General features: G+C 43.7%; 3 protein-coding genes across 3 annotated transcripts; all 3 read right to left on the bottom strand.

Annotated features, from left to right (window-relative positions):
• Positions 1–218: 218 nt before the first annotated feature.
• Positions 219–761, bottom strand: LOC107281245 (linamarin synthase 2). The gene has a single exon (XM_015786760.1). It carries the CDS (start codon positions 759–761, stop codon positions 219–221), a length of 543 nt encoding a protein of 180 aa, XP_015642246.1.
• A 1,460-nt stretch (positions 762–2,221) lies between these two features.
• LOC4340515 (protein PHOSPHATE-INDUCED 1) lies at positions 2,222–3,455 on the bottom strand. The gene has a single exon (XM_015786606.3). It carries the CDS (start codon positions 3,381–3,383, stop codon positions 2,433–2,435), a length of 951 nt encoding a protein of 316 aa, XP_015642092.1. The 5' UTR covers positions 3,384–3,455; the 3' UTR covers positions 2,222–2,432.
• Positions 3,456–10,230: 6,775 nt separating this feature from the next.
• LOC107275661 (protein EXORDIUM) lies at positions 10,231–11,414 on the bottom strand. The gene has a single exon (XM_015786759.3). It carries the CDS (start codon positions 11,368–11,370, stop codon positions 10,405–10,407), a length of 966 nt encoding a protein of 321 aa, XP_015642245.2. The 5' UTR covers positions 11,371–11,414; the 3' UTR covers positions 10,231–10,404.
• Between the last annotated feature and the right edge of the window lie 6,525 nt (positions 11,415–17,939).

Below are 17,939 nucleotides of genomic sequence, written 5' to 3'. Positions count from 1 at the left end.
ATATTTATATTTACGGCTAATTATTATTTAAGTGGTAGATAACGTATCCATCACTATATAGTGAGATGTTTGTGATGATTTCGTCAGTCTCAAATATATCAGCCTATTTTTCAGAGGTGTTCATAAGGTGCGAGTGGGTTGTGAGCACCTGCGTTTACTTGTGTTTCTAGAAAGAAAAAAAAAGTAAAGATCGTGCAAGTTGAGACGTGTATGTGTAGTTACTTGTTACCTTTGAGTGGTACGTAGCCTCTGCGCCTGAGCTCGCGCACGGCGAGGCCGCACGCGCTGGTGCCCCACAGCATGTAGGCGGCGACGCCCAGCTCGGCGGCCACGTCGAGCGCGAAGCTCATCAGCTCGGACGCCACCACGCACGTGACGGGCGGCGGCGGCGAGTCACCGGCGCCGCCGCCGCGGCCGGTGTTGAGGCGCGCGATGAGCTCCCTGAGGTGCCCCGGGCCGTTGGCGCGCACGGCGTGCAGGAGGCCGAAGCCGTAGTCGTCCTGCGCGCCGCGCTCCGGCGGCGAGAGGCCGTCCGGGATCGCCTCGTACCGGATGCCGTCGCCGTCGCGCTTGCGCCCCCGCGACAGCATGAGCGCGTGGTTGCGCTCGGTGTTCACGAAGGTGACCACGAAGCCGGCCGAGCGCAGCAGCCGCGCGAAGTGGAACATGGGGTTTATGAAGCCGGAGGACGGGAACGGGACGAGCAGCGCGTGAGGCCGCCTCGCCGCCGCGTTGGGCAACGTCGCCGGCGCTGGCGCCATTGACGCCCTACGTCTCAGCTAGATCTGATAACGCGGCAAATGTTAGTTCGTCGCTACTACTCGCTAGTGCAGCTATGCACAATGCATTACTGCGTTGATCTTAATATAGCAAAGTCCCAGATTATAATTTCTACGTGTATATTATTTTATTTTTACTGTTTTTGCTTGCTCGAACCTGAACAGATCATCATATTTTTTTGGTCTGGAAACAATAGCCATTTTTTTCTGTTCTATTTCGGATCCCGATATAGTATAATGAAGTATGCAACTATGAAACATTCAAGGGAAAATTTGAACCATGCCACATAAATTTTACAAAATTTGTGAAATGCTACATTTGATGTATTTGCTAATTTTGTCTTCAATGATGTGTTGAGGACATAGCTAAAAACAAGACCGAGCTTTGATTCCGAAAATCAAAGCATTCCATCTGTGTACGTGTTCAGTCCGACTTCGGTAGGTCAGTGTTCTCAAAAACATTAGTTTTTTAACTACCTTAACGAAGACCCGGGGTGCAACAGGACATATTGCATCAAGTTGAATAAAAACGAGGTGAAATTGCAGATCAACAGTTGGAGACTAGCTAGCTATGAGTCATAAACAATTAAGTTCTTTTTACAATGTAGTTACGCACACTGACACTGTTCAATGGTTCAATGGTTCGAAGCTAGGCGACTTGCAGTCCTCTAACCTCTTATCACATAAGCCTAAAGATCATAGTACAAAGGCGGATGATCATGCTTCGATAGCAAGAAAGACGTCGCTGGGAGAGAGGACGATTGAAGCCTGAACCTCCTTGTTTCGTCACGCTAGTGAAGAATAGACCCTCGCCCTAACCCATCTCAGCTCAAGATTAAAGAAGATGTACAGGTCGTTCAATTACAATCCAATGGTTTGAAGCTAGGTAACTTAGAAAAAGCATTCCTTTAGTACAGGAACCTAAAGAATACTTGTTTTCTTTAAAAATATGGTATAAATATAGACGCTCATCCCTTTAAACGAACACATACACCCCTACCATTATAAGCACATCTAAAAGCACACCCTTACCTTTATATGCACTTTTAAAGATTGAGCCGACATATCTTAATCGATATTCGTTGAAAAATAATTAGTCATAAAAGCGAGCACCTATGTTAAGTTTAAGACCCGAAAATCCGGTTCCACCACAAGAAACCTCACCAGTTGAACTACACTCACTTCACAAGTAATACTTGTTGACGTTACACATGAATTTGAAAGGGGCATTTGCAAATTTGCCACCGGTTTTTTAAATATTGTAAGGATGTCCGGTTTTTTAAATATTACAAGGATGTCACTCGAATGACAGTTCTAATTTTCTAGTAGCAATTTTATAAGAACAATTTAAAATAATGGTAAATTTGTAATTGCCCTAAATTTGAAAACACAAACAGGTTATATCTTCCCAAAAGTACATTTGGACATGCGCACTCATCAAATGCATACCTACTCACACAGGTGAGTTCTCTCCACATGCTTAAAAACTCGGTGTACACCAGAACCAAATCAAGTGGATTTTACAACCACACCGCATAAACCATGTGCCCACAAACCAGCCAGCTAGTGTGAAAGAAACAACGTTGTTACTGTAACTTTCATGGTTATTTACACCTTAATTTGAAGCGCACACACACTTCCTCGACGTGCGCTCTACACCAACGTGGTGCAACGGGATGTCGCCGGATCGTACACGGCGGGGAGAAGGTACTTCCGGCCATGGGCGCCGACGGCGTTGTAGCTGCCACCGGTCGTCTCGTCGACGAGCACCTTCCCGGCGTACCCGGGGTACGAGTCGCTCCCGTACGCGCCGGCGCACGCCGAGCACGCCTCGAGCGCCGCGTCCTTGTCGCCGAGGTAGTAGCCGTCGCCGAACGGGTTGGTCACGGCGCCGGCCAGCACGCCGGCGAGCGTCGCCACCACGCCGTCCGCCCCGACGTCGCCGTTGGGCGGGACGAGCGCCGCCTCGCCCTTGGGCCCGTACGGCGGCTTCGCGAACGGCCACGCGCACTGCCCGGGGCACTGGCGCTCGGCGTCGCCCGCCCACGCGTACGCGTACCCGGCGCCGGCGTCGGAGCCGTGGACGCCGCAGCGCGCGCTGCAGAAGCCCTCGACGGCGACGTCCCGGTCGGTGAGCACCACCACGAGGTCGCCCCTGTCGGGGACAACCCCGGCGGCGAGCTGGAACACCTCGACCAGCGTCAGCGACTTCCCCAGGGAGTACTCCTCGTCGGAGGTCTGGTTCGCGAGAACCACCCGCGCCGCCGTCGTCACGTTCGTCGCGTTGGACGACAGGTAGCCGGCGGCGATGGCGCCCCACCACTGCGCGGCCGAGGGCGTCGTCGCGTTCGGTGGCGTGGCCGTGAGGGAGAGGAGGAAGTCGACGACGATGGCCTTCTGCGCCGGCTTGAACTTCCCGTACCACACGAGGGTGACGGGAATGTCGCCGCCGAGCACGGCGCCGCCGTGGTAGGAGATCCCGTCGCCGACGTGGCTCTTCAGCAGCGCGGGCACCCTCCGTGCCGCCATGGACACCCCTGCCAAGCTCATGACGACTAGCGCCGCCACCATTGCCACCACCTTCATATCAAGCAAGTTACCCATTTGATGCAGCAACCACAGCGCGCGCGTGTGCAACGAAGCACAATACAAACAAGAGAGACGAATTGCTGTGACACGCTTGGTGACACTGACACCGAATTTATAGGCGACGATCACATGCAACGGTGGTTCTCACATTGCGATCGAGAAATGTGACGCTTCCGGCGCGGTGCAGCAAAGTCTCGATCCAACCTGGGCGTTCGACGCGAGCGCTAGCTGCACGATATTCGAGGTCAATGGTGCGTGTAGTGTATGGGGGTACAGCGAAACGTGGCTGGCCGGCCGCGAAGATTTCGCGACGACGACAATGCAAGCTAGCTAGCGAGGAAAGAAAGCTCTCGTGATCGTGTCGTAAGAACGACACTTCCACAGTCAAATTAGCGTGGCGAACGAACGACCTGCACACTTGCACGTAGCTTCGAGAACCGGAAATTTACCCGACATGCATGCCAGCTTTCATGCGTAACATTCTGCATGGAGGACAAGTGCACAACTTGTGTAAGAGCATCCGGAGCGTGAGATTTTAAGCTGTCACAAGCTAGAAGAGGAGAGGAGAGGAGAGGAGAGGGGGGAAACTGTTTTAACAGCTTAGGTGGACATCTATCTATTTATCGTATGTTATTTTAATGATTATGAAAAAAATAAAAAATATATGAATAAGATAGATCAATATGTAATATATCAATCCACAAACATGCAAGTTAAAATTCAACTTCCACAAGTTGTAACAAAAATAACAAATTTAACATACTTGTAGAAGTTGAATTTTAACTTACACATTTGTGAAGTAATATATTACATATTTATCTATCTTGTCAATTATTTTGAAAAATTTTCGTAACCATCTAGTTGACATCCAATAAACGGGTGGACGTCCACTCAAACTATTAGAATCCATCTCCAAAAAGAGAGAAGACGATGAAGTTGGCCAGCCTATACATTGTAGGATTTTTGTAGCCGATCTTATGAGTAGTGGATCTTTGTCCCTCGAGAGGACATCCCCTCCTTTTGTGCATGTCATTTAAAAAATTACTCCCTCTATTCCATAATATAATGAACAACTATTTTTTTTGATGTTCCATAATATAAGGCATGCATGCATACATACAATTAATTAGTACCTCTTTTTATTAAATTATTATTTTTTTAAATCCTCCACCCTCAAGATCTCTAATTCTATTGGATACATGCATTATATTTATTAGGGTGATCCAAACTAGGAGATAATAATAATTGTTTCTTGGTCTTTGGGTTAAGAGTGGTTGTGCCTTATATTTTGGAACGGAGGGAGTATTAAAAAAATTGTTAAGATAGATCAATATATACTATATCTTTTCGCAAATATACGAGTTAAAATTAGACTTATATAATTCGAAACAAAAATAACAAATTTGACCGTGAATTACACGTTCTATTCATAGTCAAATTTGTTATTTTCGTTTTCTACTTGTATATGTTGACTTTGAATTTTCATATTTGTGAAGTGAAATATCACATATTGATTCATCCTACTAATTTTTTTAAATTTTTTTGATGACTTTCTAAGTAACATGCAAAAATAAGGGGATATCCCCTTAAGGGATGATTTGCGTTTTTCTGATTTTATGGTAGAAACCGGTGTCAGGTATACCGACAGGTTATAAAGGAGAGAGAACTAGAGATACTAGGACAAACTCTTGTCCAATCTCATTATACTAGAATATGTCACATCTAGTTATAGGTTTGTTTCTTGTGGGATGGAGGGAGTAAGTGAGTCCCACCTTTACATCATTTCAAACATTATACATGTGGTCCTGCTCTAAGGCATATGGATTGAAGCATGTACCGGCTCGCACGTACGTCCCGTAACTGAAACTCATGAATTCGCTGCGATAATGTGACATCATCGAGATGTAGATCTTCCAACGTAACTGTCATGGTTATGGATAAGGCATACCTCATATCCTACGACTTATGAAATATACGGATATGGTATACCTCCATATACACGAGTTGTTCCTGTATACGTTGTAGGAATTTGTTACAAATTATGGAAAATATCTCTACGAGTCAAGCGATTTCCAAAGTCCTACTTGGAGGGGATAGAGTTGCCATTATATTGTACGAGGTCCGATGTCTCTAAGTCTTACATGAAGATCAAGATGATCCACGGTATAAAAGGGACCCTCAGGGAAGAGTGCAAGGCATCGAATCTCATCGCCAATATACCCACTGTAGTTTACGAATCCGGAGTACGTGGAGCCAAGTCGCCGGGAGATCTCGTCGAATACATCGATTACGATATCGTCGGTATCATCGATTCTGTCTACTTCCATTGTATTTTGTGGTTTTCTATCATCAATCCCATATAAACTAGAGTAGGGCTATTACCTGATAAAGGGCCTAAACCAGTATAATCCTTATCTTATGTTTGCTTGATGTCGTATTACGTAGATCCTCGTTCCAACGTACCCCAATACCCTACTCATCCGGTCTACGAGTATCACTCGTCGAGAGCCGTATCAATGGGTAAATTCATCACAATGTTATCCAGCTCAGAGGTGCCAAAAGGCTTATCCAGACAGCTCAAAAAATCTTGAGAGTGAAAAAGCTGATGCAATTGAAAAGGCATGGATTCAAAATAAGTGCAACCCATCCTTGCAAAGAAAGCAATCCAAACAATTGAGACTTTTTCATCATGACAAGTACAAATTTCACCAGATAAGTCCACTAGGGAGGGGATGGAATTTCTTCTAAAGGATTCAGTTGCCATAGCATGGAAAAACTTAGTATTTTCTCCTCCAAATTTAGCCCACCGAATGGTGCATCTCTTTTGCCAATAAATTTGTTTGTACTTCAAGTACATCAGCAACTTATTTCTGATAAGAACTTTGAAATTCCATTCGAGTAGAGTGAGATCTCTCAGGTTTTCAATTGAATCCAAAAAGGATATAACAGCATTACAATTTTGTATAAGCAACTAAAGCTTAGATAAAGATTTACTCCATCTTTTCAAACCCTTCCTTAAGGCCTTCACCTTAACTGAGATGTTTTTTTGGCAGAATTACTATCATGACCATGATTTTGCCAGATGGACTGAACAAGCTCAAAAAAACCCTCATGCTTAATACAAAAATTCTCAAATCTAAAAATGTTAGCCTTTGGGATATCAGTCCCTATCTGTACTACACAAGGGGTGTGGTCCGAGGTGGAGCGAGCAAGAGGTTTTACCAGAGTATTAGGAAACTTGAGAGTCCAAGCAGTGGAAGAAAAAAAACCAGTCTAACTGCTCTAACAAAGGGCTTCGCTGCATATTACTCCATGTGAAAGCCCTACCTTTAAGAGGTAACTCAACCAAGCTCAGGTCACTTATCATAGCATTAAAAAGGAAGATATCATTCATGTATGCTCCTGGTCTATTTCTATTTAAGACAGATCTATAAAAATTAAAGTCACCCAGAATCAGCCAAGCTAAGAAGTTATCCCTTCCTACACGATTAAATGTTACTCCCTCTATCCCATAATATAATTATGCGCTGTCAAAGTTGGCACGGTCTCCAAAACTAATCTTTAGCTTATAATTTCTCATCTACCGTAAGGTTTGTAGCAACATAAATTTAAATCTCAATCTAATGATATAATTTTTAATAAATAAAATTAATTTCATATTATACTAAATGCTGGTCAAATGTTTTAAAAGTTGAATCTTGAAATGCGTGTGCGCCTTATATTATGGGATGGAGTATAATAAGTACCATGAGCATGTACAATGCAGCCAGTAGTCTCAGGGCCTCATCGTTTGGCACATTCATATGCTTATCAGCCAAAATTTGAATTTTCAACGTTAAATTTGGAGCTGATTTTGGGGTTTTTTCATCGAAGTTTATTTTTCAGCCTTTGCTTTTAGATCGCTAAGAACACATATATAAAAGTTTTATTCACAAATTGATTTTCATTTGCAAATATGCCATTTGGCATATTCAGAAAATATGCCAAACGATGAGGTTGTCAATAAAAAAAAAGCAGAATCCATGTTTATGTGGGAGAAAAATCTTTCAATTACTCGAATGGGCGACTACTCATTTATTGCATGTTAACTAAACTATTATAATTTTTTTTAAAAAAAGAACAAAATAGTTTAGTCTGTAATATATAGCTCTATAAGCAAGCTGTCATGGTTATGGATGCCATATATCTAATAGTAGTTAACTAAGCTCAGCAGGGCCCACCATGTACCAAGTCTTATACGGAATCATACCTCTTATATAGAAGGAGTTCCGGATAAGAAAGGACAAATAGAGTTCTATATGGAAACGATAAGAATTACCGAAATTGTATCCATATTGGTCTCCCTAGTTCTACTTGGACAAAGGAAAATCTATGGGTATAAAATACAAAACCCCCTAATGGGAGAGGGAACAACAGATCAATGTAGATCAATACAAGCCAACACACGCCAAGATAAGCCGCCGAATATCGACATGGTATTCCCGTCTAACAAAAAAAGTTTATAGTAAAAAAAATCAATGGTTCACAGAATGTCAATATTGATAATCGAAAAATAAAAATACAATTTCGGTTTATGGATGGCTTGGAAGAGTAGATTTAGGTGCAGTAATATGTGTACATGCGTATATACTATAAGTATATTTGTTTTTTGATAAAAAAAGTTGGGTATTCCCGAGAATACCCAGGAATCAATGTAGCCCCGCCCCTGTTCTGATGCGCGCTTCTAAGCTTAAAACCAAGGTCATAATGATGTATATTTTCCTACGTCTCCACAAGAAACACTATCTTTCCATTCCACCCATCAACTCAACGTTTATGAGTTAAAATCCATCCATCAACTCAACGTCTCTGAGTTAAAATCTCAATCTATCTTTCGCAAGAACATGAGGGAAAAAATCCCCCAATCTGACTATTTTCTGCCTATTTTTTCCCCCAAACTGTCCATTTTATGCCTATTTTTCCCCCCACGTTTCCACAATCCACATAACATATGCCATCTCCACTAAAATAACAAATTGCAAATATACCACTACTTTCACCCCTAACTCGAAATAGACATTAAAATAACACGAACTGCAGGTTTCCGTTGCTTCGTTTTGCCACTGCTGTTTGATTTAGTGCAATTAAGCAGACAAAACAATTCATAAAAAGGGAAAAAACTATGATACACTAAACAAACCCAATACAGTGTATGTGAAGGCCAACAAGAGGGATCTAGCGCTATCTCTGATGTCGCCGAGTGCGGATTCAAGGAACGTGATGGTATTTCAGGCCGCCAAGTCGATAATGATTAGATAGGTTATTCCAAATATTGTACTGATGTGATTGTGATGAATAAGAGCAACACCAGCTTCGGCCAACAGGAGTAGGGATATTACCTATTACCTATAAGATAAGGGCTCCGAACCTGTATAAAAAGTCTTTCCTCCATGTATTTTACCTCAATCTCGCATATACCCATCCCCATACTATGCAAAATACCGTAGTCGTGATCTCAAACGTCGATACAAGCAAATTTAAATTTGATTTTTATAAATTATAAGGTGAGAGTAAATTTAACTGGAGATGAGTATATTTATATATAGCACGGAGATGAGTATTGCATGGGACTTATTGACACTTTCATGCCTTGTTTTATGGGATGTAATTTTAGTTCAAGCCGGCCAGTGTATATGTACTAGTTTTATTACTCACCCTTATGAACCTGAACTACTCACATGTATGAAACTGAACGAAAGATGCATGATGCAGCATTAACCTGAATGAAAGATGCATGATGCACATCGGTTACAAATTTGTTAAATCTTTCCTCTTATTTTTAGAAATTTGTTTTAATCTTTCCTCTTATTTCTAGTATGTTATTCATAAAGTTCCAAAACTCAATTTCCCCTTTTTAGCTTCTGATTTATCGTCCTAAATTTCTGATAAGTATTTCGTTCAAGTTTCTTATTATATTAATGAGGTATTACACAACCTGTTGAACTCATCTAAGTTCTGATTGATTTTAGAGAACAATTATATTATATGAGTAGTAAGTACAAAAATACAGAATACTACAATCAGCCTTTAAAATTCTTACATACTTGCATATTATTATACATACCTTGTTAGCATCTGGGTAAATATCCTAGGACATTCAATTACTGAACTAAAATTTGGAACTTGTATGTCATATTAAGCAAAAGTATAAAATTTAATGTGTAATTTTGTACATAAATTTTGATGTAATCCAAACAAGTAAAAATAAATTTTGAGATTCATCAAAATTAATTGGTTCAAATATATTTGTTAGTGGATTTGAAATTTTAAAAGATTAATTATTTAGTATATTCGTAGGTTTTTTAAACATATCATGTGCAACTAAAAACACAATCATTTTTTAGCTTTTTTTGGCTGATAAGGTATTAATGATTCTATTATGTGATATAAGAAAACAAGGTTGTCTTCTTTCTTTGTTTGTTTTAAATTTTTTATAATAATTTTGGGTTTACTATATACTCTAGAGCTATAGTAGTAGTACCGAAGTAGGCATAGGATATTTAAAGAAGGAAAATGAATGCAAGTTCGTTGTTTTAAATTTGTTTTTTGTTTAATAATTATGGGTTTACTATATATATTTTAGAGTAGGCGTGGTATATTTATAGAAGACAAAGCAGAAATTCGTGTGGTTGGAAAGGGAATAAAGTTATGGAAGCCTCTAGAATTAATATGTGATATTTTTCTCTAGATTTGTCCTCACATATTATTGTTAGGTGCTTTTTCTCTAATATAAATTTATTTTTTTCTTCAAAGTAAGAGGCGCCAAGTAGACCAATCAAATGCTAGCGAAGAGGCAGCTTTAGATATTAGATGTGGAAAGGTTTGAGGCCTAGCAAAGGGGTCCTCAATTTTTCATGGTGTTCGTTCAAAAAAAAATCTTCATGGGAATTGTTTTTCGTGAGGCCTGATATGGATGGGCCAAACTTCTGGGCCATCCACGTAGATAGGCCGGAATTGACCAATTGAGGCCCATATAATGAGAGGCTGAATGTGCGTTCTACACCGTCGTAGAGCAACAACCAGTGGTCGCCGGGTTGTAAATGGCGGGGAGAAGAAACCTCTTGCCGCCGCCGCCGATGGCGTTGTAGCTGCCGCCGTTCGCCTCGTCGACGAGCACCTTCCCGGCGTAGCCGGGATACGAGCCGCTCCCGTACACGCCGGCGCACGCCGTGCACGCCTCGAGCGCCGCGTCCTTGTCGCCCTGGTAGTAGGCGTCGCCGAACGGGTTGGTCACCGCGCCGGCCAGCGTGCTGGCGAGCGTCACCACCATGCCGTCCGTTCCCACGTCGCCGTTCGGCGCGCCCAGCGGCGAGCCCTGCGGCCCGTACGGCGGCGCCGCGAACGGCCACGCGCACTGTCCGGGGCACTGGCGCTCGGCGTTCCCCACCCACGCGTAGGCGTACCCGGCGCCGGCGTCGGAGCCGTGGACGCCGCAGCGCACGCTGCAGAAGCCCTCGACGACGACGTCCGGGTCGGTGAGGACCAGCACGACGGCGCCTCTCTTCGGTGCCGCGCCGGCGGCGAGCTGGAAGACCTGGACCAGCGTCAGCGTCTTGCCGAGGGAGTACTCCTCGTCGGACACCTGACCGGACAGGACGACGCGCGTCGCCGCCGCCGGCTTCCCGCCGCCGCCTGTGGTCGCGTTCGACAGGTAAACCGTCGCGAGGGTGCTCCACCACTGCGCGGCCGACGGCGTCGCGGCCCGCTGCGACGACGACGACGTGGACGTCAGCGATTGCACGAAGTCGACGACGATGTCCTTCTGCGACGGCGCGAACTTACCGTACCAGACGATCGACACCGGGATGTCGCCGCTGAGCACCGCGCCGCCGTGGTACGAGAGCACGTCGCCGGCGGCCGGATCCTGCATCAGCTGGAGTTGCCGCCGATCATCAGCCAGAGCGTTCGCTGCCATGCTTACTAGGATCAACACTATAATCGGTATCATCATACACGAAGCCATCTTGCTGCTCGAAACCCTGCAGTGACTTGATCAATTGTGACAATCGAATTAAGCCGCGATTCTATACCACCATATTTATAGGCCTCTGCAACGCAATTAGGATCGGTTTGGACCTACACATGAGTGATTTCTTCTTCCTCACTTGATCTGATCGATCTCAAGGATGCTCAAGAATTTTTCTGTGAAGCCATTAGCACGTATTATTGTAGTAGTATGACGTTAATGACGCTTACAGTAAAGTGTGTAGAGTTTAGAATAGTTTCCCGTCATCTGCGATGGTTTTCCGATGCACGGAACGCAGCTGCACGCGTTTCTCTCAGACATGGGAGATTGTGAAATGAACCGGATGCTTCAAGAAGAGTGTTCTTCTTTCTGATGCTTTAGATGATGGAAAAGTAGCATAAGTGCATTACAATAGGACTAGTATATAAATTCTGCTCCCCGACAGACTTCGTATTTGTGGTAGCCGTAGATTGACTTTGAACTTTGAAAGTATGATCGCGTCGCGTGGATACGTACGTAATCCTCAATCAACTGTTTGGTTAGATATCAGATTATTGGGATTTGGGGCTGGGCTTGGTTGGGCTGGTTTGGCCTGGCCTTGGTCAAGGAATCAGTGCAAAAGGGCTGCATTCTCGAAGCCTTTCAAGGATTACAAACGATATGGATGAACACGGACAGTGGACGACTTTAGGTCGGGTTGAGTCGTTGAGATAAGAGCAGGGTTTACATTAGCGGTTGATCACTAAATATTAAGTCCCATCAGTATCACGGTTTTCAATAAATTTTGACCAGTTTCCGATAGATTTCGATTGAATTTCAACCGAATTTACTATTTAACCTTTAAAATTTCAATCGAAAACTAATTTCGAGCTGTGTCGAAACGTCGAAAAACCGCGAAAACCGACCGGCTTTCATCGGCTTTGTGAAGCCTAGATAAGAGTCCAAGACGGAATGACGGATGAGTAGCTAGTACTGTGTCTCGGTCGGATAGTGGATGCAGCTGGATGGGCAGGACAGCATGGCCCATCCGACCATAGGCAGATCGGCGGAGAGCGACACTGACTAGGAGTGAAGCGCACCGAGCCGTGTGCAGCTTCCAAGGATTACTGTTCCATTGTATTCTTCTATTTTGGTATGAACGTTGTCAATCCTTTTGAGAATTTTTAATAACTATCTAGATGTTTGTTTGAATAAACGAGGGGACATTCAAAGTATAGAACACTTTCCTAATTTTTCTTTCGCTGGGTGCTATAATTTATGGGGCTGTTAAACTACAAAACCCCGTATGAACATGATGATACATACTAAGTATCAAGTTCTGTACCGGTTAATATCAGATAATATCTAGAAGGTATCATGTGATACTTTCAATATATCAGGTTGATACCCATCGGTAGACATGTCTGATACGTACCAGCGACGAGGTGTACAGCAATATGGAAATCCTTGTTTTTGCCAATGAGGAGGAAAAAAACCAACTTGGTGCATCCTATCGCCGGTGGTAAGGATGAAGAGAGAGAAGGGGAGGGCAAAATTTGTACCTCCGACTAAGAGGAAGTAAGACCACAAGGTCTCGCCCATCGTTTAAAAGTAATGCTGAAATCCGGATGGTCACTGCCATCATGAGCGCCCCAAAGCCCATCGGCCTCCGGGCAACGCAAAGTGAGGCCAACAGTGGTGCGTGCTGCACAAAACGGACCAACCTCACAAGGTCCGGCTCCACAATTGTCGCCGCTGCCACCGCCGCGAAAGCTACACGAGGTCAGCTTCGCTGTTATTGCCAATGCACCGTCTCGTTTCTTCCACACATTGAGATCTGAAGAAGGTAGAAGGAAGTAGTTCCATGTAGAAGGTAGGAGGAAATAATTGCTTGATCGAGAAGACGGGGGGAAGAAGTTGCAGATGAGAGCGAATGGATAGAAACATACGTGTGTGTGGAGGGGGTCCTGTTCAATTTTGAAATAGCAGGGGCAGGCTCCGGCAAGTAGCATTCCCTATAATTATCCCGACAAGGGAACCGGCCCCGCCACGTTTTGCCGTTAAAAGACGTTTTGGATTTTAAATAGATTTATACATAAATTCATGTATATTCATATGTGTCAAAATTTATTATTTGTTGGAGGCATGTCACGAGTGCCTTCGCCCGGGTCTGCCTAAACCACAAGAACCATGAGGTGTTGGCTAAGTCCAAGAGGCGAAGCCACGCGGCGAAGCAGTTGGGCGATGCTAGATGATGAAGACCGAAGGGTTCGCCAGTTCGCCACCAAGTCCACTATCCATGACGAGCCATCACTACGGGCGAAGGCCGTAAAGCGAAACAAGAGGGTTTCGCCCAAGTTAGAAGTGGCTTCGGTAGAGGGCTTGGGAGACACCGTGGCCCCTGGAGGCCTTTTACCATTAATGGGCCGGCCCAAGGAGTTCACTTAAGAGCCCATAAGCACAAATGATACTGTGCCCTCACTAAAGTCCCTATCATAAGGGTATCCATGTAAATTCCCATGTACAAACTAAACCCTAGACGGTATGAGTCTGTACTAAGACTATAAATAACCCCCTAGAGTTATGTAATAGGGGATCCCAAAAATTTTTACCAATTAATACATTACTTTTATTTTCCTAACAACCCATTGAGTAAACCACGTCTTTTAACGTGACGCGCGGTTATCTTTTCGACAACAATGTTAGTGAATCTAAATAAGGATGGATATAACAAAACGTAAAATAATATGGAATGGAGGGAATATTTAGCAGTGTAGTTAAGCTATACAAACATCAGGCTGGCCTACGACTCATTGAAGTTCTGCTGACACCAATGCTGTAGCAGCACCCAGCGACATGTTCTGCCAATGTTTGCAACCGAACTGTGTGACACGGGTTCGATCAGGTATACTAGTACTCCCTCCGTTTCGAAATGTTTGACGCCGTGGACTTTTTATCACATGTTTGACTATTCGCCTTATTCAAAAAATTTAAGTAATTATTAATTCTTTTCCTATCATTTGATTCGTTGTTAAATATATTTTTATGTAGGCATATAATTTTACATATCTCACAAAATTTTTTGAATAAGACGAATGGTCAAACATGTGCTAAAAAGTCAACGGTGTCAAACATTTCGAAATGGAGGGAGTACGTACGGATCTCGATTAGGACCAAACAGGAACAGTACTGGCTTACTGCACAGCTTAGCACAGTCCTAAATACAGACCATACTGTAAACCATATCAGTAGATTAATTATACCATGTCAATGCCACGGCACATGATCCAAAGCCCGTCCACTGCGCTATCTTCCTGTGACCAGTTTATGTCGGGCTAAGCTAAGCATGGCCATCCATCCATAAGGCATCCCTCGGAACCAGACGTGTTCGTGAAGCCGGACAGCAAATGCTTCTGTTTAAAACAACCAACCAACCGTGTTCATGTCAACTGATCACACGACAGCACGTGATTTTGGATGGATACAGCAGGCAGTGCAACTACGCGTATTAATAATTTAGGACTATGCGGATTGGAGCAAATATAATAGTGGGCTATAAGAAGGCTGAATGCTGAGGTGGATGGGAGAAAAGAGGAGAGAGATGAGAAGCGGGCTGTAAGTTTACAGCCGGCTTAGACACAGGAACCTAGAAAATCTGTGAGACAGACATGTGGATCATATATTTATAGTGAAGAGTTAACCACTATATGAGTGAGCAGATAGATAGACTGTAAGTAAGCAGCTGGCTGTATTATTATCCTTGCTCTTAGTACTCTACTAGCCTGTGGCTGATTAATCATCGGGTTACAGGGCCCTGAAAGTAATTGGTGTGTCCTGACTCCTGAGCTGGGAGATGACAACGAGATACATAGTATTCCCGTACGTCCAGCCTCAGACAGAGCTCAGCGCGATGGCCATGCACATTCCCGTTGGATGTAGAGTACAGGGTGTTGTGAATACCAAGGGAGGTTAATTAATCGTCTAGCCGACAAATGGGCCAAAAGATGTGAGAGTTCAACAACTAAGCAATCCCGTTCATGTTTATCATAAGAAGCTGTTACGCTAGGGCAGGATCCAAAAGACCATTTAGTTCAGTAAATTGTAATACGTTCAATCATGTCATATGTTCTTGAAATTAATGGAGTACATTTTAGTATGAGTAATAAGGGTACTTTAAGCAAAGCTTTAACTCCAGCTCCATTTCTTCTACGGCTATAACCCAACAAAACAATTCTAACTTCACCCGAAATGAGAATTGAGTGGGCTAGATTGCTATCGTAAAATAAACTAGAGAGCTGAAGTTGGGTTTAGCATGTTTCATAAGTTCACTTCAGAACCAAGAGCCCAACTACGGTGCTCTCTAGTGGTGGTAGAAAGTAATCTGAACCGTTGATCTCATTTAATTGAAGGGTTTAGATTTATATACACTACTACCCTAGTTAGTGGTAGTATAAACGTGAAGGGACATTATCGTTCGGAAAATAGGTGCAGAGGGTATAATCATTATTTAGTAGTGTCCAAACATTTTTTCTTCTTCTTTTTTTTCTTTTTCGATAGAATATGAGGGATGCCAGCACAATGGATGACCACATCGATTTAGCCGGGGAAAAATATAAATGACAAGGTTACCCCTAATAAATATATTAGTAAATTATTGTACCCTTAATAACGAACGGTCTAGATCATTTCTACTGGTAGTATGATACTACTGATAGAGAGCACATCGCTCACGTTATATTTTTCAACCCTAGTTGCCACATCCATCTTCGGATCTTCCTAGATCTTTGGTTAGGCGGAAAAAAATCACCATCACTGCCCACTCTCGAGATTTAATTCGATCCGGTTTGGAAGTACCTGAATCAGCTAACAGCTAAACTTAGCTACCATATGCACCCGGCCATGCAGTCAAACAAAACAAGCATAGCCCTTTCGCATCACGGGCGAGAGCGAGCGCGCCCACATCTCCTCTCTCATCTCATCCTGCCCCGGCCGCGACCGACGAGACGACCCCGATTTACGAGTCCCGCGCTGCGACATGATTACTTTGATTCGGTGGTCCTCTCCTCGCGATCGCTCCGCTAGCCCGCGGCGCCTGGCCCGGTTGCAACCGTGAAGTACGCACATCGATCATTTGCAGACAAAATTCCGCGGCATGCAACACGCTCGGCCGCCCGGGGGCGGGGGCCAGCTAGCGCCAGGATCTGATCGTGTCGGCGCCGGCGCGTACGTGCATGCACCGTGCGTAGCCGCACCCGCGCCCCACACCCACACACGTGACCCACGCTGATGCCGCGCTTGCGCGCCGCTCGTCGACGCACCGTACGACGCCTCGGCCGGCATACGCACGTCGGCGTGCATGAACGCGCCCGGGCGCCGTCGCTCTCCGCTCCTGGTCCTGGATGGTGTAGGCTACTCCTAGTGTGGTACTCCCTCCGTCCAAAAAAAGACAAACCCTGGTTTCTGTGTCCAACATTTGACCGTCCATCTTATTTAAAAAAATTATGAAAAAAATTAAAAAGACAAATCACACATAAAATATTAATCATGCTTTATCATCTAACATCAATGAAAATACAAATTATAAAAAATTTTCATATAAAACAGACAGTTAAAATTGGACACGGAAACCTAGAGTTTATTTTATGGGACGAATGGAGTACTGTATTGGCAGCTATGCACAGGGCGGGCGGCAGCCGGCAGCTGCCGCTCGCTCGCAATGACCGCTCAACCTCTCTATTCACTGTGTCCTTTGTTCTGAATGACTGTAGGTGTCCTGCAGGATGCTGCATCAGGACTTGGACCTGGCCCGTGTGTTCGATTTAGCTCGATCCATCTCGTCGAGCATGTTGTCGGGCACGTCGCATGCATGCCTGAATCGATCGATTGAGGGCATTTTTAGTTTGCAAAAAAATTTACCCTGTCACATATTTAATAACAAAATAAATTATAGATTCCGCCAGAAAACTACGAGACGAATTTATTAAGCCTAATTAATCTATCATTAGTAAATATTAACTGTAGCATCACATTGTCAAATCATGGCGCAATTTTCCATAATCCGTCTCGCAATTTACACGTAAATTATGTAATTGATTTTTTTTTATATTTAATACTCAATGCATGTGTCCAAACATTAGATATGACAACGTGAAAAAATTTGTTTGGGACTAAACAAGCCCTAAGTTATTATCTCCTTTTGTTTCTGCTTGGTGGAGTATATAGTAGCTTGAAATTTCGGAAGGGAACGGAATGGAAATACGGAGTACGTACTACTACTCCCAAGTGCTTTATAAAAAAGTAAATTTATTATGGAACTATAATACTTACTAATACTATGAATCTAAACAAACTCATATCTCATACTAGGTTTATTTTTTTCATGAAACAGACGTAGTAACTAATTAATAACCCTACCGCTTATATGCAACTATGCATGATGCATTACAATGCAGCAGCCTTATTCACATTTTTCTTTCCGAACTCTCCTGTTAGTACTTGTGAGTAGTAAGGACATATACAACCAAAGCCACACATATAGTCTCCTCACTAACTGAGGACACTCTTAGAGGTACTCATCTTCTAATGGA

The sequence above is a fragment of the Oryza sativa genome, chromosome 6, assembly GCF_034140825.1.
Source record: "Oryza sativa Japonica Group chromosome 6, ASM3414082v1".
In the NCBI taxonomy this organism is placed as follows: domain Eukaryota; kingdom Viridiplantae; phylum Streptophyta; class Magnoliopsida; order Poales; family Poaceae; genus Oryza; species Oryza sativa.
Note: the sequence above shows the minus strand (reverse complement) of the source record. Positions and strands in the feature narration are given on the sequence as shown.